The sequence below is a fragment of the Macaca thibetana genome, chromosome 7 (assembly GCF_024542745.1).
Source record: "Macaca thibetana thibetana isolate TM-01 chromosome 7, ASM2454274v1, whole genome shotgun sequence".
NCBI lineage: Eukaryota > Metazoa > Chordata > Mammalia > Primates > Cercopithecidae > Macaca > Macaca thibetana.
The window spans coordinates 51,423,071-51,444,173 of NC_065584.1; the positions used below are offsets into that span (position 1 = coordinate 51,423,071).

The 21,103-nt window shown below is 37.4% G+C and overlaps 1 protein-coding gene across 1 annotated transcript in view; it reads right to left on the reverse strand.

Annotated features, from left to right (window-relative positions):
• Nucleotides 1-21,103, reverse strand: part of PELI2 (pellino E3 ubiquitin protein ligase family member 2) — a 189,490-nt gene that overhangs the window by 14,487 nt on the left and 153,900 nt on the right. The window contains exon 3 of the mRNA XM_050798260.1: nucleotides 7,926-8,027. Coding sequence (XP_050654217.1) covers nucleotides 7,926-8,027 — 102 coding nt within the window. The remainder of the gene's footprint in view (nucleotides 1-7,925; nucleotides 8,028-21,103) is intronic.

A 21,103-nucleotide genomic window follows, 5' to 3' on the forward strand; every position in this document is an offset into this window, starting at 1 on the left:
CTAGAACAAAATCAAATTTCTTTTGTAAATCTCATATATACATTGTCATGCACAGACTATCTTTCTAAAACCAATGACCACAGATACCTATTTTCTCTTGTTTTTTATAACCCTTAATTTCTTGTCCTAATGAAATATGCCTGGAATGAACTAAACTGCTGGTTTCATTGACACTTAACAATTTGAACAGATGCATATTGCCTAGATATATGCATTTCAGGTTTAGAAAACACATAACTTGTTAAAAAATGCAATGTAAAATCTAAATTAGATGTATTATAAAATCATATAATTCATCCTTCTAAAGCTGCAAAATCTCCTCTCTGCTAGATTCATTTAAAAACCGGGTAACTTGGAAGCTCTACTGATTCAGACTGCTTTAATTTTGTTAAACATTTTTTAAAAAGAAAATTAGAAAAGTAATGAAGACTTACTGCAAAATACTTAACAAATAGAGAAAAGTATAAAGGTGAAAACAAAGCCAACTTCAAACTTAGGTGCAAACCCGTCCTGAGCCTCTATTTCAATGAAGTTTAGGAGTAAAACATGATAAATTCTAGAATTTTCCAGTCATCTCACCAAACCTGGAGCCTCACAGCAACAGTCACTGTCCCAAGATTTGTTAATCTCCATGGAAGAGGGCAATGCCTTTTCAAGCTCTGTTATAAGTTCAAAGTCAAAATCACTCTGCTGGTTTGAATGTTTTGTAACTATTCCTTCTTGTGTACAGAAATTACTCTTTTCTAGAAGGGCCACATTCTGAGTTCATCCAAATGTATTAAATTAATGTCTTGATGAAGTCATTGAAATTGACTGTAAAACAGGAAATTTTATTCTAACTGGAACAGACTGGTAGGATCAATGATTTTAAGTCATGACACTTACCTTGATTGGTCATACGTATGATTTATCAGTTTGCTTCCACTTAAATCTAACCTCTAGAGTGCTGGTAAAATTTTATACTTTATGACGCAAGCCTCATGTTGCTTTTTCCACGAAAACAAAACAAAACAAAAAATAAAACTAAGTAACTTTCCTCCTGAAAAATCACTCAAATGTGGAACACCTGCAGCTTGCCCCTTCTTTTGACTACTGGATCAACTCTACATTAAAGGCAGTCATGCACACAAGCCAAGATGCTTTTGAATTTCATCTGATATTCATATAGCACGCAAGCCAGGATGCTTCTGAATTTCATGTGATAGTCACAGAGTGCTGATAGTCATATAACCAGCTACAGTGAGAACTTGCTCCATTCAGTATGTTAAATTTTATACATATAAGAAAAGTTTGGGTTTGCCTGGATGTTAGCTGAAGCCAGGACAGGTAAGATGGTATCAAAGCATCTAGAAGGGCCTCCCGTTTTTCTCACCTCCCTCAACCAATTCCTACCCATCTCCCTGCATCAATCACTTTATTTTCTGACTTCCCTCCTGGGATAAGGATGAAAAGTTGTTGCTCCCATCTAAAAGCAATCTTTCCATCGACACTTGATATTCCAATATTCTCCCTTTCCCAAGGATTTTGCTCCTAATACTATCTCCTTTCTTTCCTGAGTCACCAATTTCTCCTTTTATACTGGATGGTGCCATCAGCTCTCACACACATTCTAGAGCTTCTCAAACTCTGTGGTTAAAGGACTAGTATTGTTGCTGTTGTTGTTTTAAATTTTAACTAGTCACTGATGCCTTTTAAACATACAATAAAAATGAGTACTTGAGAAATGATCATCTGCTTGGATGTTTCGGCAATGCCAAACTGTCATGAAGGTTTCCTCTCAACTTGTATGCTCATCTCATTCTGTATTTTAACAAACATTTCACTGCTGGGCAGAGGGAGTGCAGTTTGAGTAGCACTGCTCTGGACTAGTCTCCCATTTTTAAAAATGCTTTCATTCACCTGCAAGCAACCCTCAGGCTCCAGCCCTGTTTCTCTGATTCACTTAACAGCAAGACTTCTTAGAAAACCTGTCATTAGTTATTTCCTCCATTTCCTCACCCATATCTTTAACTTCCTTCTTCCTCAACCCACTCCAACTGAGCTTCCTTCCCCACAACTCTACTGAAACCATTCACGCTGATTCCAACAATCAATATATTGCTAAATCCAGGGCTTACGCTGAACCAGCATATCCTGGTCCATCTCTACCTGGTACTAAGATAATGAAACTTTCAGGCTAGTTGGTAAATAGTTCCCCGTTCCCTTTTCTTTCTGTTCTCTCCCTAGATAGTATCACCAAATCCCACCTATCAGCTGAAAGTCTTGATCTCTCCCCTGAGCTTCAGACCAGCATACCCAATCTCCACTTGTATGCGTGATAAATATCTCGAATGTAATATGTGCCAAACAGAACTTGGATCCCCCTTCCCCCTGGGGCTTCCCTATATCAATGACTGACTGACATCCAATTTGCTCAAGCCAAAAGTCAAAACCCAAGAATAACCCAGTTCTTCACGTTCCTCCATGCCCACATCAGCCCTTTGTAAACACTGTCAGCTGAACCTCCAAACACATCCTCAATCCTTCCACTTTTCCCATTTTGGTTTTGGTTACCATTATCTCTTACTTGGGTTCTATCACCTTAGCCTCCAAACTGGTTTCCCTGTTTTCATACTTGCCACCTAGATTCTTTTCCATACAGTAGTTTGAGAAATCGTACAAAAACGTAAATCAGATTATACCTCTCTCCCGCTTAAAATCCTCCAACAGCTTCCCAAAACTCCTAGAATAAATCCCAAACTCTACCTGGCCTGAAGGTCCTACCTCTCTCAGCCTCTACCTGCCCTTCCAAGTCCAACGAAGTTCACTGCCATCCTTCTCCACTGTGATCTTGACTTGAAGCCTTTGCACTCACTGTTTCCTCTGCCTGAAGGGCTTGCTTATTTCTGGTCTGCTGCCTCCTCCAGATGTAGGCTGCTTGAGAGGAGAGCCTTAGTTCTCTCTCCCCAGCCACCAAAGGAGTTTCTGACACAGCAGATGGTCAAGAGATGAAAATAATAATTGGAAGATAATGACAGGGAGGCCGAATCCTATGAGATACGCACATACCTGCACAAGCCTGCTCATGTGCAACGGTTGTAGAAATACCCACTAGAAAATGTAGACATTCTTTAACATTTTCCTCTTAATAGATACTAAATGTTACCATCTAAAACTACAGTAAATCAACTAAATTGAAAACCAAAAAAAAAAAAAACAAAACAAAAAATCCAAAACCCAAAAATGTTAGGCCTTGTAGTACCAGGTTCGAAGCCTGTGAAAGTGTGAAATCGGAGAGAAAGGACCCCTGAGCACTGGCTGCAGGACCCAGTCAGTCTCCTAGCCCCTCTGGTCAGAAGGCACTTGGCACTGCACTTTAGGCACAGTCAAGACAATGCACCACTTCCTCTAATTCCTTCCATGAACTATTTTCTCCTTTATGTTTCACTTTCCTGTTAGAGTTTCTTTCTTTCTTTACCCCTACTCCAGACAATAATGACCAAGATCTTACTCTTTCTCATACCTTAAATTCAGATCTAGCTTTGATTTTTCCCCTCAGGCCATAATATTTCTGAGTTCTGAGTCTACTAACTTGACTTCACAGTGGGAAATGCAGCATAAAGCCCTTTCTTGGTTCATTCTGATATTCTGCCTTTAGATACTCAATTAACCCTAGAAATCATTTTAATGGGAATGACTAAAACGAACAAACTCTCCACACTGAGGTCCATACTTGAGAACTGTGAGTGCTGTAGTGCTTTTTGCTCGGTGATTTTTGTCAGTAGTAGGTTTTGGAAATATAAACTTGTTAAAAGGAGGAAAACGTGGAAACAAATCTATCTTTTCAAGGTCTTCTGAGAGTTGCTTAGTTCTCTGCTTAAAATGATCTGCCATGGATCCTTCTAATAGGTCCAGTTAGTCTGTGTGTGTAATGTGTTATGTTTCCTTAAGAAACATGTGAATTCTTGCTTGGCTTACCATACTTTATTTAAAGAGGCTGAGCTGGTACTATTCAGAGAATGAAGAGCCCAGTGACCTAAATCTTAGCTCTGCCCCTAAAGCCTCCTCTGACCTTAGTTTACATTACTTTTCCTTTCAAAGACCCAGATTTCTCAGCTATGAAATTAAGAGGTTGGTACAAATTGGTATTCTCAGAATGTGGTTCATGAGCCCCAGAGGGTCCTTGAGACCCTGCCATGGGGTCTAGGTACATGAGGCCAAAACTACCTTCATAATAATACAAAGACATTAACTGCCTTTTCCACTGTGCTGGTCTCTACACTGATGGTGCTAGAACACTGGTGGGTACAGCTGCTGGTGCTTTGGCACGATTCAAAGCAGTGGCACCAAACTGTATTAACAGTCATTGTATTTTTCATTGCTGTGAATCTCCAGTTTAAAAATTAGGAGTTTTATTAAATCTTGAGTCTTTTAATATTCTGTATGACAAAATAGGAAGTATGCATAATGTACTTAGAAGTTAGTAATAGGAAGCTGAAAAAGTCCAGCTAAATCTTTAATTCATTCTGCAGAGATGTGAGGGAAGAAAGTGAGCATGTGAGTCAAATGTGACTGTTCAATAGTGCGGAATACACTATGTGACACATATGTCGCTAAAGAATATCTATGAAACTCTGAAAAATTCCGAAGAAACAAGATTCTTCTTAAAGGAATTTAATGTCTCACACTTTAAGAGTACCTGACTTACCTATAACAGGTACCATCACAGTAAGTTTTTGAATTTAAGTGGTAAAAAAGTATCATGGACAATAGTGAAATAGGCTTGATCCACTTTTTTTAGGATTAAGAACTCTCTGTAAAAAAAATCTTTAAAATCTTTACTGCTACTATAAGTAGGGAAAAAATTTATAAATTGAAAATAAATAATTGTAATGAGTATGAAAAAGATATAATAATGAAGTTTCATAAAAATATCAACAGGGAAGAATATGCATATACTTATGTAGGAAAATATTTTCCTTAACAGAAGAAGAAGAAAAGACATTTATAAGATTATATAACAGAATGGCATGGAGATTTTGCCCAAACATGATAAATGTTATTTTTGAGTTCAAACTGGCACTTTAATAACTATGTTTATAACTATGACTATATATTTTATCTAAGATTATTTAGTTTTAAAATATCTAATACATACACATAGTTCCAAACTCGAAAAGTGTAAAATATCTCCCTGTATACCACCTGCTCAGTCCCCTTCCCCACAAAGGCAACTGCTACGTTAATGTCTTGTTAATCATTTTGGAGATTTTTTAATGCATATAAGCATTATTTAAACCATTTTACAATATTAAATTAATAATGTAATACTTTACAATATAAAAATAATAATGTAATATTTAATATTATTTAACATTTAATTTAGTAACATTTTAAATTAATTGAATATATATTACCAATATGACCCAATATATTCAATAATATTAATATTTAACTCATTTAATATGTTTGGAGCTCTTTCTGTGGCTATACATACAGCTTTTCTTTGTTTGGTTTTATACTCTTGGAGGGCTCCACTGTATAGCTGTGCCCAAATTTACTAAACTGGTCCACTACTGAAGAACATTTAGCTTGTTTCCAATCTTTTCCTATTAAGCAATGCTTTGAGCAATAACTCTGTACAAATGGCATTTTGCATGTAGGTAAGGATATCTCTGGGGTAAGTCTCTAGAAAGAAGAGCTTTACAAAGAGAAGAGCTGAGTCAAACTATGTAAGCATTTTGTATTTTTCATAGGTATTTTCAAATTGCTACCCCATAAATGCTATACCAATTTACAGAATGTAGGATAGTGTCTGTTTTCCCCACATCTTTGACAAAACCTTTTGGATTTCTGCCAATCTGACAAGTAAAAAGTGGTATCTCTATGTGGTTTTAATTCACATTTTTCTTTTTGTAAATGAGGTTGAGCATATTTTCTTATTTTTAAGAGCTACTTAGTTTCCTTTTTTGGTGAACTATCTGTCAAATCCTTTGCTCATTTGTCTATCTGATTGTAGGACTTTTAAAAAGAGATTTCTAGGAGTATCTTATATATTTGTGACATTAACCTTTTGTGATACAAATTGTAAATATTTCCCCCATTTGTAATTTGTCTTTGGCTCTTCTTATCAGTCTGAGGTGTTGAAGTTCAGGACTACTACAAATACATTTAAAAACCACATAAAATTTTCTTTCTTTCTCAATCAAAAGTACTGACTTAGGTGATCCAGATTAGGCCTGCACTTCACAATGTTATAGAAAATGGAAAAAGAGCTGGGGCATTTCTTTCTAGTTCCATCTGTCTTCCATACCTATGTTTATGTGTGTGCATATAAAAATAAAGTGGATGGACATATGCCTTTTTTCACTTATTTTATTGTATTTCCCATTTAATAGTCATGTAATGGCTGCACGGTACTTTGCATTTAAATGCACCATACTGTAATCATTCTTACCTACTCCTGGAAGTGTACGTTTATTTCTACTTTTTTACTAGCATATACAACACTACAATGAACAACCTTTTGGTCAAATCTTTTTTCATATTCCTTAATTATTTATGTATAAAAATGACTGAAGTTAGAATTACTGGGTCAATTGGTCTGAGTGTTGAAATTCATGGTAGTATTGCAATGTTGCCCTATAGAAATGCTGCACCAATTCACAGTCCCACCAGGGGGACCAATTCCATACAATGCTTTACAGTGCTGTATTATTTTTTTCCAATTAATAGGTAATAAAGAGTATTTTATTAATTCATTTGGTATTTTAAAATTATTTTTATATATTTATTGGCCATTTATATTTCTTCTTCTGAGAATTGTATGTTTTGTTCTTTGTCCATTTTTGAAAGCATGGGAAAAGTGATTACTGTGTAGCAGGTGTCAATCCTTTGTCTACTTGATTTGTTGCCCTAATTGTCTCTAGTTTGACTTCTAATTTTTGTGACATTTAAAAATAAGTGAAAATGTGTACAGTAAAATCTATTTCTTCATTTACTATTGATCCTTCCCTATTCCAAGAATATGAATTCTCCTAAGTTTTTTTCTAGAACTTTTTATTCCTTCGGTTTTACATGTAAATGTTTATTCTCTAGAATTTACTTTAGCAGAGTATAATGTTAGTATTTATCATACTTTTTTGATGTTTGTTTTGACATCATTTATGTAATAATTTAACTCTCCATATGGAAATGCAAAGCCTCACCAATTCCAACTTAAGCTTGCTTTTTTCTGTTATTAGTCCAAATTTTAATTGTTTGCTATTTTAAAGTACTACATCTGGAATATATTCATTTATTTTCTACTTTTTAAATTCATTAACTGACAAATATTTTTTTTCCTTCCTTCTGCTTTCTTTTGATGTACTTCTGGACTTTATATTATATACCACTAAAACTATGCCCAAACCCATCCTATACTTTCTTAATTGCTGTCCTTTGTCAAAAAAGAACTTTTGAAATAAATGTTTAGTCCTTTGATTTTCTTTCTCTCTTTGCCTCCTCTTAGTAATGGAGGCACTTAAGACATTTTCTTCTGAGTAAGATGTTGGCCTCATCTTGTCAGTTTTGCTATATGATATTCTCACAGATATTTCTGAAAAGGTCTATAAATGTAGTTTGGATATCCCTTTCATTCAAGTGTTATTTAGAAAGTATTCTGAAAATGTTGGTTTTAAAAGTGGTTAGCTTTTAAAATTTTTATTCTTGCTATTAATGTCTATTTTTATTGCACTGAGGTCTGAGAATGTAGCCTTTATAATTTCCTTTTACAATTAATTAATTAAGTTTTTTTCTTAATCTTTCAACAACCAAACAGGAATAATTTTTATATTATCTTCAACTTTTTTCCCCTGGACACTGGGCTGGAAGATCTGACTACATATAAAAAATACAGAATTAAAGGAAAATGTGCTAAAATTTCTATTAAAAAAGAAAAATATTACCTGAAACATATCCGTATCTTTATCATGTGTGTACTCCACCACCACAGTCTGATTCCTTGACAAAGTGTAGGATATACTGTGTTGACCTTTGCAGCTGATAGCCTAATAATAAAATTTTAAAAAATCCATTAGAATCACATTTCAACAACTTATCAATTCTGCTTGTAGTTATGAGCCATCACTCTACCAGCAAAGCCCAGCACAAGCCAGCGTTTTCCACACAGTCAGGGTTTTTCCCTATGCTCTATTCCCTCAATCACAGACAAGCCGAGAGTTACAATTCTGGTTTTAGCAAATATTCTGTCTTAAAGTGAACAATATTGTACTTAAATCAAATCAAAGTTTATTTACTAGTTTGCAAGACTTGATTCAATCAGATTCTTAGAAAAACACATACTTTCTCCATGTTACCTAAATTCAGTAATAGAATTTTTAGACTAATATAGTCATTTATTTCAAATTTTAAGATTTCACACAACAGATAAGTCACATTATTTTTCCTAGGTGATAGAGATTATCAACATAACAAAAGAATCACTGGAAAATCTGTCAATGTTCTAATTGAGATTTCAATATAATAATACATAATGTTCTAATTGAGATTTCAATATAGTAATACATAATTATTGAATTATTTCAATACAATAACATATGGTTATCCTAGTCAATGATAACCATATTTGTATTGTGTTCTACATCTCACTTAAATCTTGTATAAGCAACTAGTTATCTCAGATATTTACTTTACTAATAAATAAGGTAACTAGCAATTTTATTTTTTTCAAATTTTAGGCTAGAAAAGGCTAATATTCTTTTTCAAATAGCCTACGAATAATACGACATCATTCTTATTTTGTCCATAGTGGTATGTTTGAACAAAAAGTTATGGTCACATACTTTTAATGTTTCTAAATTAACAAATAAATCGTTACAAAGTGGACTCCAAATTATTTCAATTATATTCTATTCATTCTACTTTAACTTATCTTTATTTTTAATCTTTTACATTAAGTATTACAAAATTTTAATAAGCTTTTCTATTACACATTTATTGAATGATGACACTGTATGAAGACCAAGAAAGCATCTAGAAGAAACTGGACACGCACAGCATGTTAATGAAAATGTACTGAACATCTATATTTGACTAATGTAATTCCTTACAGCAATAAACAGTAAAACATGCCAAATCAACTTTGAAGTTAGCCTGGTTAATCTCATGGTTATTTAATAATCTGCCCTGAGGAATTTCACGATTGAGCTGATGTTTTATTTTATGTGCTTCGTTAAGATAATACTTCTTTAACATGGTCAGGAAACTAAAAAATACTTCTTAAAGTACTCAACACTACTAACAGACATCGTCTTAAATTTTCATTGATCTGAGCCAGATAAATTCACTGACAGTGACTGTTTTTGAAAGCCAAATTTATAAAGAACTATTTTCAATTTAAGTGGATGTAATCTTTGTGTTAATTAACTTTTGTGGTAATCATTTCACAATGTGTATATATATCATCGTGTTGTACACCTTAAATATATACAATTTTTATCTGTCAATTATACCTCAATAAACCTGAAAAACAACTTGTAAAAAGTAGACGTTTATCTTAATAGTCAGTGAAAAACCTACTTTAAGAAAAATAATTGATTAAACTCAAACTTATAAAATTAACAATCAGGACGTGATTATAAAATAATTTATTTTAGGGTTTCCTATAAAGTATCTATTGCATTTTAAATGGATTCAATTTACAAATATATCAACTCCAACACAACTTTCATGGCATATACATATTGCATAAAATGTCTATGGTGTATAAATGATTTGCAAAACAAGGAGTTAGTAAGTGCAATAATGGGAAATACTTTTAAAGGTTATACATTTTTGTACAATGGCACCTGCTTAAGTATGGTGTTTCTCAAACTTCCACTCCATTTGCCTGAATTGGAAGGGTCACCTGAACCTGGAGATGTCTGGGGAGCAGCTCTCAAATGGAGTTTCTCAGGCTTACAACAGCTTACCTTACATTATAAATTTTTTTTATTCCCTAACACATTTGCTAGTTTTAACATTTAACATTGTCTCACGAAGACTCGCTCTGCTCACCTGAGGCCTAGCACAGCCATGGACAGGGTGCTCCGGAGTAGTGGTGCACAACCTTTTTTGCACCAGGGACTGGTTTTGTGGAAGATAATTATTCTGTGGACTGGATGGGGGGGGATGGTTGGGGGATGATTCAAGCATATTACATTTATTGTATACTTTATTTCTATTATTATTACATTGTAATATGTAATTAAATAATTATACAAATCACCATAATGTAGAATCAGTGGGAGCCCTGAGCTTGTTTTCCAGCAACTAGATGGTCCCATCTGAGGGTGATGGAGATACTAACGGATCATCAGGCCTTAGATTCTCATAAGGAACACGCAACCTAGATCCCTCGCACACACAGTTCACAATAGGGTTCGTGCTCCTATGAGAATCTAATGCCACTGCTGATCTGACAGGAGGCGGAGTTCAACCCGTAATGTAAGCAATGGGGAGCAGCCATAAATACACATGAAGCTTCCCTTGCTTCCCTGACGCTCACCTCCTGCTGTGCGGCCCAGTTCCAAAGAGGCCACAGACCACTACCTTGTTCCCTTGCTCACCCGCCACTCACCTCCTGCTATGCGGCCCAGTTCCAAAGAGGCCACAGACCACTACCTTGTTCCCTTGCTCACCCGCCACTCACCTCCTGCTGTGTGGTCCAGTTCCAAAGAGGCCACAGACCACTACCTTGGGGTTTGGAGATTTCTGCCCTAGAGACACTTCCTCACCACTTTAGAAAACACCAGAAACAGCCATTTTATAGGCTGCAAGTTGTTATTGGACACAAATACTTATAAGGTGTTTCATTATAAAAATATTCTTGTGACCAAAACTGTAAGACTATGTAGCACATGAAAAAAGGGTATTTCTAGCGAAAGCATCACCTTATCTGGAAAATGCCCACAGCAAAGGGGAGTCTTACCCAAGCTCCCAAAACAGAAAGAAAACACTGATGTAGGATGCCCTGAATGTTGAGCCAATTTAAAGAAAATTTATGATTTCAGACTTCTGCCTTTTTTGTATGTTGTTTAAGGCAAATGGCCAGGGTTAGGAAAGGGGAATACTCTTAGGTTAGGAAAATGCCTTTTCTGTGTCTTTTAGATTAAAAAAGTACTAGCCACGGGCTGTGATTTGGAGGCCTTGGAATTTGGGGAAGGTAGGAAAGTGGGAAAAGAGACCGCAGGCAGAAACAAATCCCATGAAGGTAGGGAGTGGCTCTGGGGCAGCAGGTGAGGCACACCCTGTAGCACGGGCGGCTGAGGAACTTCAGAACCAGTGTGATCGTCACCTCGAAGTCACTTCCAGTTCTGGTAAGGATCTCCCTCTGGGTAATGCTAAGCCAGGAGAAGGGTCCTGCCCCTAAAAGGGCCCAGAGTACTGGTGCCCTGGGGTCCAACAGGCTGCCACCTATGGAAAGCAGAAACGTGGACTGAGCTGGCCTGAAAAGATGAGACTGAAGCCAGCACTGGGATTTGGTGGCAGTAAAAACCAGCAAGCCTAAGGCCACCATCAGAATCATCGCCAATAAATGGGGAAGTGTGGACTTCCTTCAGTTACATGAATTAGGGCTCACATGACCTCGTTTTCATGTGTTAAAGTCTAAAATAGAGTCAGATTTAGGTGGTTAGGGGAAGTTAAAGAAGAGTTTAAGCCTGAGATCAATTTTCACTTTCCTTCTTGGGTCATGTCTTACAGAAAAGTTTGCCAAGTATATATGGCATTGAACTTTTTGTTACAAATATCAATTGTTCAAAATAGCTTTTAACATTTAAAATACGAGGTTCAAAAATAGAGCTTCTAGTAAATCACTGACTTGAGTATTTCCAGTATTTTGGAAATAAAAGTTTCTCCAAGGCCCTAAGTTGTTTTGGAATCTATTTCCAGAATATCAGAAAGGAGAGCAGGTAGGGCCTTTTCTTGGCATTCACTATAACTTAGTTCAAACACAATTACTGTAACATAATGCCGTGATCTTACTACACCAACACAAATTTAGAAAGCTCTTTAACATTGTAAAGAAAACCAGCTCAAGCAGCTTGTTGTGTAGACCAGAGGTCCCCAACCCCTGGGCCACAGAGTGCTATCAGTCTGTGGCCTGTTAGGAACCAGGGCACACAGCAGGAGGTGAGTGGCGAGGGAACAAGCGAAGTTTCATCTGTATTTACAGCTGCTCCCCATCGCTGTCATTACCACCCGAGCTCCTCCTGTCAGATCAGTGGCGGCATTAGGTTCTCATAGGAGTATGAACCCTGTTGTGAACTGTGCATGTGAGGGATCTAGATTGTGTGCTCCTTATGAGAATCTAATGCCTGATGATCTGTTACTGTCTCCCATCACCCCCCAGATGGGACTGTCTAGTTACTGGAAAACAAACTCAGGGTTCCCACTGATTCTACATTATGGTGAGTTATATAATTATTTAATTATGTATTACAATGTAATAATAATAGAAATAAAGTACACAACAAATGTAACGTGCTTGAATCATCCCAAAACCATGTGCCTCCCTGGTCTGTGGAGAAATTGTTTTCCACAAAACTGGTCCCTGGTGCCAAAATGGTTGGGGACTGCTGGTGTAGACAATAATGATTTCCTATATCCACTTCTCTATTGTACAGCTGTGATGAGAAGGCAGGTTGCCATCTCTGTTCCCATAACACTGCTTTGTGCCTCGAAGGCACGTTCAGTCTTATTTTTTTTCCACCCCTAGCACCAAGAGTGTGGCAGGCATTCAATTAATGTCAAATGAATGAATGAATGAACGAACAAACGAACTGCTACAGATACAAGATGATATTTAGAGTTTCTTTCTTCAGGTCTTCCCCTCACCTTTCCTACTTCTCACTAGCAAAGGTACCGGTAGTGATACTCTCAGCTCAAATGTTTTGAGTTTATAAAAACTACTTTATTACAGTTTAAATGTTATTAGGTTGAAATATAATTGGACAATTACAGATAAACAGATTAAAGAATTTCAGCTTTATCCAGCTGAAGAAATTAAGCCTTACTTTGCAATCCCAGATGCCCAGACCAGATGAGTCAAAGTATTTTTTTCTCAGCTGAGGTTATGTATTTTCTTACTGCTATGCTGCTTGTGTCACAGGCTCAGTTCTGCCAGACTTTGCCATTCAGGGATGAGAACAGTTAGAACTGGCTGTCCTGCTTCAACTTACAACTAAAAACTAATGTCAGGGAGTTCTGTGAGTCTCCAGACTCTAAAACAAACATGGTTCATATGTCTGGAGAATTTTCTTCCTCTTATAAACCCATATACACACATAAAAGCACTTATATAATACGTTATGATAACAGAAAGAACAGAAAGCAATCTTGCAGAATAAACAACGGGTAACATGTCTTAATGGACATGTTACTGAAGAATTTTCATCTAAATTTTAAAGTATGAGGGAAACAATTAAATCTTTTATTTGTTAAGAAGCAGTGGTAGCTCTCAACCACAAAGTGAAAGCCAATAGAGAAACTCACACGCATCCAGAAAATATTAATTTATTATAGTTATGATTTAGCCCATTTAATTCAAGCTCTATAAGGCTGCTAAGTGAGCCTTTATCAACTGTGTGGAGAGAGAAAATGGGATTCATCACTGTGGCAGACACCGTTGGTTGCCTGCCTAATGTCCTTCTCTCTGCCGGCTGAGCTGGCTGCCTGTGAAAAAGCCTCACAACATCAACGCTAGCTCTCCCACTCTCCTCTGAGGCTAGCGTGTGGAAATGTGATCCACTGTCAGCCAATGGGGCTTCGGAGAGATCTGGTGTGGAGCTCCTGGGGATGAGAGACACTGAGACTCCTTCCCTTCTCTGTCACTGAAATACGACATGATGTTTGCAGCGGAAGCAGACCACCTTGCAACATGAGAGGAAGGTCAAAAGACTCTCACAGAAGTTGGCTCAGAGCCCTGACATCTTTGAGATGCTGAATCAAACGTGGAACTACCTGTCCCCAGACCTCTGGAATAAAAATCAGGGTTTTAGGCTTCTGTAGGTTAGGCATTTTGTCACTTGCAGTGTACAGCATCATTATATGGTTTGGTTCAAACATTTTCTCCTTCTGGGTTTCCTATTTCAGTCAATAGCACAACAGTCACTCACACTTAAAAGCTTCATGTCACCCCTGAGCCCTCTCTTGCCACTGTTGCTCACATACAGTTAAGCATTATTACCATCATAATTAATCCAACAGGGAGTCAAAGATGGGCTGATTTCACTGTGTTAAGGCAAAAATCAAATACAAAACAATGTGTAACATTTCACTTTTTCTCCTCAAAAACAAAGTAGTTGTTGGGCAACCAGTAGCTACAAATCTGATTTATTCCTCAAAGGAATTTTATAATCAGCTTTTTTATAGCCCTTAACTTTCTGTTCTGACGATGCTTTTGTGCAATCTTCATGTATCATCTGGCATCTGGGCTGGCTTCAGTAGCTTGTTCATTGACCAAGAGAATGCCGTGGATGTGACACATGGGACTTCTGATACTAGCTCAGGGAAGGCCTGCAGCTTCTGTTTGCTGCTCTGGGGGTTCCCAGCTGTGGGCAAGAAGCCTGACTACACACATGCCACTAGGCTCCAAGAAGCCAAAGCAACAGGGAGAGGGCCTGGAGAATGAAATGCCACATGGGGAGAGGGAGGCCTGGGAGCACCAAGATGCAGACAGGTGCGTGGAGAAGCCTCCGTGAGAGTGGATCCTCCAGCTCCAGTTGCCCCAGATGTGGACCAGAGACTGACTACTCAGCAGTGCCCTTCCCAGATTCCTAACCCACAAAATAATGAATAAAACAGAATGGTTTTTGTGAAGTCACTAAATTCTGTGGTAGTTTTCTACACAACAAAAGATAACTGAAACGATCAGCTTACAAGGCCTACTGGTACCAGAGCACTTATGTGACTCATCACCCAAGACACTATGGTTATCTGTGCATACGTCTTACCTGCACCCAAGAGCATGGGATAGATATGTCTACCATGGCAGGCAGCAGCGACTCCACACAGAGCAGGGTCTATGTTTCTAATGGAAGTGTTATGTCCTCCTGAATGTATGTTAAGAGGTTGTTTGTGTTTAAAGCACATATGCATTTTTATTGTTATAATCTCCGATTAGAAGACTGAGATGTGAAGAAAATTTTGTATTAATATTTAAAATGATTATAGACTATAAAAAGTATCTGTGAATCATTAAAGTATTGCCAGAGAAGACAAAGGCCACCAAGTGTGTCACATGGAGACTTTTGTAGTCCTTAATACATTTAGAGCAAGAATAGAAGGGACACTAGGAAGGCAGAAGAAGAAAATCACCATGTATGTTAGAAACTATGAATCCACTTTTCAAACTACATGTATGACGTATACCAAAAAAGTATGCCTTATTAGAGTCTGCATCATTTAAGGGAATACAGTGTGCATGTGTGTGTGTATGCATGTGTGCACATACATGAGCATGCTTGCATCTGCACTTCAAATACAATGAAATTCTTTTTCTTCAAAGGACACCTAATTTTTTTATTATGAAGTCTTTCTTAGTACCAAATGACTCAGGAGTTTAATATCCCTCTTGTCTAGACATCCTGGAAGTTGACTATTATAGAACTGCAATTATTGTTCCTGGGCCACACAATAGTCTGGCTAAATCAAATGAATGTTTTTGATATGAGCACACCCTGCATATTCTTCTTTGTGTGTAGATATAATTAGGGTTGTTTTTGCCTCTCAAAAGTAGAGGGCCAGAGACCTGGTGTGGCTTATATACTGAAGCAATCTTTTCTAGATACCAAGCTGTTCTGAAGAGCTCTGCACCACATATCTGAACGTGGTGCTCTTCTCTAAGGCTGCTCACTGTTCCTGCCTTTCAGGTCCCCACAAAACACCTAGGAAGAAAGAGTCTCTGGGGCTGGATGTGCTCTGGGCTGAGCACGCATCTCCTCACTCTGCCTGTGCTCACGCGATCTGCTCTCTGTGAAGAAGTCAGAGGTTCTCTAACAGTTTGCCTGATGGGGGCAGGGCTAGGAAACGTCCTGAACGCTCTATTGGGACAGCTAGTGACCTCTTTGTCTTTGGGGTTCTACTAAGAAGCATAATGTAAGCTTGTGTTTTCAACAGCCTTCTGAATAATGGCCACAACATGGCACTATTTAATACGACATCATAGCCTAAGTATCGGCTCCCCTGCCGATGATGTGTGTTTTAGACAAGTTTATTTTCAGCCACTTTAACTGTTAAATCTAGTTCGTAATTTAATATTTCAGTCCATCATAAAATCTAAATAAGTAACTACACAAAACGACTACTACAGAAAGGACCGAATGAAATTGGAAAAATGACACAGACCTCTCACAGTGGCTCTGGTTATGAAATACAAGCTTTCTATGACAAGGTGTATTGCTGTAGAAACATTTTAATTGGTATGGGAAAACAGAGTAATAAAACTGTTTGGGGGTAGGTCTGAGTGGGGCCAATGAGTCAAACCTTGGTTGTTCAGAAATAACTTCTGATGTTTATGGCAGAAAGCTGCACATTTATGAGCAAATGAATGAGTTTACAGTGAGCGTGCAGCAGCCTGGAAATAACTGCTGAACGATTTTACCATCTCGAGCACTGTGCACACTGTGATGTAGAGGCAGAGCAAGGTGAGGACTAGAGGGTATCAAACATATATGGGCATGCACTAATTGTCCCGTGAGGCATGATACTAATTGCATCTAAAATTTCATCACCTCACGCAGTAGCCACTGATAATCCAGCAAATGCTTAAACATCGGACAGAAAAAAACATTTATATCAAACTAGCTCTCTCAATGGTTTTATTCTGCTGAGCTCAAACTTTACATGTACTTTAGAAAAATGGAATAACCACAGGTAGATACTACAGAGATTAACTTGGCTAGTGGACTCTGATGCTGGAAAAACAACACACTGGACCAGGTTTGAATCCGAGTTCAGATCCTCACCAACCATAACCTCTCTGATCTTTCAGCTACTACCTTTATAATTCATTAACAAAGGGAGTCAATATCAGTAGCACTGATTTCACTGGATTCAAAGCAGAGGAAATGATGTATATAAAACATGGCATTTTCTCTCTTCAAATATGAACCTGTATTTACAGCAGTTCCCTGCAGTCCATAACACATACTTTGGAAACCACTATAGCGTTTGGCTTTAAGTATATGCTAGATATTGACTGTATTAATTAGAGATAATCCTGGTATGACAAACATATTTTTCTAGAACTAATGACTTTTATGTCAGGCTGACAAGTATAATTAGGCAATAAATCCTCAATCAGTCTGGTTCAATTTGCTACAGGGAAGATGAGGTCTCTGCCATCTTTGTCAATTTATGTTTAAAATATGTATGAGTACTATTTCTAAAGAGAGGAGGTGGCTAAAGGAATTCACAATTTATGTTGCATGAAACACACTCTTTAAAATATTCTATCTTTTCAAGGAACCACATTTCAAACAAGTGCCTGAACCACGGCTACAATAAGAAAGTCAAAAAGTGCTAACTTGGATTTCATCAGAATCAACATCATTTTCTAGTAAATCAAAATGATAGGCCTATTTGTTAGAGGCAATAGCTTTGAACTTGGCCCTGGGCCACTCCTGAGCCCATCCTGGATTGGTTTACTGAGCTATTCGATAAACCCTGGCACAGAATCTATGGCACACAGAGTGCTGGACAGGGCTGGGGCAGACACGCTCAATCTATCAGCAAGCACAGACACCAGAGAGAGTAAGAATGTGTGAGGAGAGCCTGTTTCTAATTTGGGATGACTCCCAAGTACAAAGAAGCTAGATCTGGCTGGTGGTACTAGTTTCAGAAGATGATCTGACTTGAACATAGTTGGGAAAACATGAACACCAAGGGTTGCAGCCAGAGAGCTGGGCAGGTGACATTCACATGCTTTGTGGACATCTGTTCCCAGGAATCCTACCACTTCCAATCAGATGAAAAGCTCCTTGAGGGTAAGAACTCCAGTCTTTTTAAACCAGCCTTCAATTCCAGCAGTGTATTATTTGGCTAATAGTACAGATTGGGCTCAATCTCCAATCCAACACGGGCTGCCTGTGGGACTCTGGGCAAGTTAGGCCTCTGGCCTCATTTTTGTCACCTGTACAAGTGCTGGCCTTGTCCCCAGAAAGGTCATTGCTGTCTAACAGCTGAGATATTTCAGCTCCTGTATCTACCCAGTTTATGACAAATTGCTAAACAAGTGAAAGGTTCATATTCAAGTTTGTATGGATTTTTTCACTGTGTTTTAGAACGTATCAAGTCAACCTAATGTGCAAACTTTTTTATTTTTATTTATTTTTATTTTTATTTTTTTTGAGACAGGGTCTCACTTTGTCACCGTGGCTGGAATACAGTGGCATGGTCATGGCTCACTGCAGCCTCAATCTCCCAGGCGCAAGCAATTCTCCTGACTTAGCCTCTCGAGTAGCTGGGACCACAGGCACACACCACCACACCCACCTAATTTTTTGTATTTTTTTGTAAAGATGGGTTTTATCCATGTTGGCTAGGCTGGTTTTGAACTACTGGGCTCAAGCAGTCTATCTGCCTTGGCCTCCTAAAGTGCTGGGGCTATGGCTGTGAGCCATTGCACCCAACCCAATCAATTCTTTTTATTGCTTTATTCGTCCCATATCTTTTGGAAAATAGGGGCAAAGTCTAGCCTTCCCACATAGGAATGCTGTGATTCAGTCACATATCTATATAGACATGTTTACATTATCAACCATGCACTGTACACTAGTTACCATAAATGAAAGCCAGTCAGGACTTTCAAAGTTCTGCCTTTTGGTCTCAGTTGAGAAAGTGCACACTTGAATGCAGACTCTGACGATATCTCACACCGACTCGGTGTAGCAACTCCCTACAAAGCATGAGAGGAGGCAGCAGGGGTACAGACCTGAAAGCGTCACATACCACAGTGTGAGGCAATGCTCTGAAATCACACCCATCTCAACATACACACAGCAGGCGTCCTAACTGCTGGTCACTTCAAGGACTGATCCTGCAGTAAGGACCACCCAAGGTCACCTAGAGAAGAAAGTTAGGGAGGGCCACACTTACCTGATAAGAGATGGAGAAAGTGACCCTGAACAACCCCATTCTTTAAAACAGCATTGCGTTTGCTTTTGAACATTTTACATTTCCAGATGTGAGCAAAATGCCGCAGAGGAAGAAATGAAGGTGCAACATTCTTGTGAAATGCCAAGTGCTATAGTAAAAATTAAAATAATAAGATTTCTTATTGTACATATTAAGACTAAGAGAGAGAGAAAATCTAACTGCAGTCTCATGTAAGGAGTTGGTAAATTTTGTGAGAAGACATCTATTTAGTCAACAGATAATGCTTTAAAGGATGCATATGAATCTATCTGCTGTGACATCCTACATTTACTTCTCTAAATATTTAAGTATTGACATATATATGAGCTACTCGCCATGGGAAGCAAAACTTTGAACAAGTAAACCTAACAAAAACGAATCATAAGCAAAAATAAAGCATCCTGCAAATGACTAAGTTGAAAAAGCAAAATTCCTTGTTCAATAATTCGATTTGCCTATTGCTCTTTAAAAAATGCACTTACTAGGTAAAACAAGGTACATAACTTGTTTCTAAAGAGCACTGGAGAAAAAGTATATAGGCATCCACAATATACTGTGTGTTATAGTGAGTCAGTAGTAAATGCAAGTCCTAGTTTGTTGGCATGAGCAGGCTAACTTCCAGATGCTGTAAATTGAATCTGACATAAATCGATTTTATACTAAGATACCCAATGACTTACCATGTAATTGTTTTAATATGTAACCCAGTTTATCAGCTGTCAAAATGAACTCGAGTACTGAGGAATACAAAGATTGAAACTTACGAGGATAAGCTCCAAAGAAAACAAAATACAACATCCTATTGATTATTTATAGCGATAGAAGCCAAAGTTCCCATTGAAAAGATGTAAACAAAAAGGGGAAGATTCAAATTTTTCCCTTATTTTACTTGAATTTTTTAAGACTTGGCCTAAATTTAAAATTTGTTCATCTGCTGAATAAGCTCATTTTCTTTATGGAATAAAACCAGATCAATAAGGCCACATTCTAGTTATACAGAATCATGAAAATATTTATTCTCAAAAAGCAAAATGTATTTTGACAGTTGGTATTTTCAAGATGTTGAGTCTGCTGGAAACATGCAAATTACAACCTTAGTATACACGATTTTGAGTAAAATAATGAATGCCTTCCTCGGAAGTATCTGCCATCACGCAATGCCATTCACAAATGTTTTTCTTCAAAGCCTGGATATATCCGGATGTTACTCCTCAAGCATCATTAAACTGAACTTCTTAAAAGGCTCCTTATTAGCTGTGTATTCTTAGGCCATACCCTGAATCTATTTCTTAATCCGAAAAGTACAACTACCTTGAAGGGTTTTGCTGGAAAAACTCAGATGATGTTTGCAAAGTACCCAAAGAACAGTACACAACACATAATTACTATTAGTCAATTGTTTTGATTACTATAACATTTATAATCTCTATAACACTTAATTTTATGGGGTCCCTCGGGTTCTTGACTGATTTGTAGAGCAAAAGATATTTTAAGTAAGGTAATATGTACACAAGTTACTAAATGTTACCAGTGAATAGTATCTCCCTTCCAATTCCAATCTTCTATCACTAAGAAAGCCACTACTACTAGTTTCTTATATATCCTTCCAGAGAAAAGTCTCTGCCTATACTAGCATAGTATACACATCAGAAATGATAGCATACTGCTTACAGTGTTCTGTTCCCTGCTTCTTTAACACAATAACTTACAGAATTATCTATATAATGTAGTTACAGTGCTGTCTCATTCTTTCTGATGTATACATGCAGCATGGCTTATTTAATGCATTTTTTAGCAGACATTAAATTATTTAAAGTATATTTTCAAGCAGTACTGTAATAAATATGCAGGTATTCGTTTTGCATATAGGGAAATATATCTATAGGACAAATTGCTAGAAACAAAATTGTTCGATCAAATGGTACACGGTATGTCCACTTCTGATATT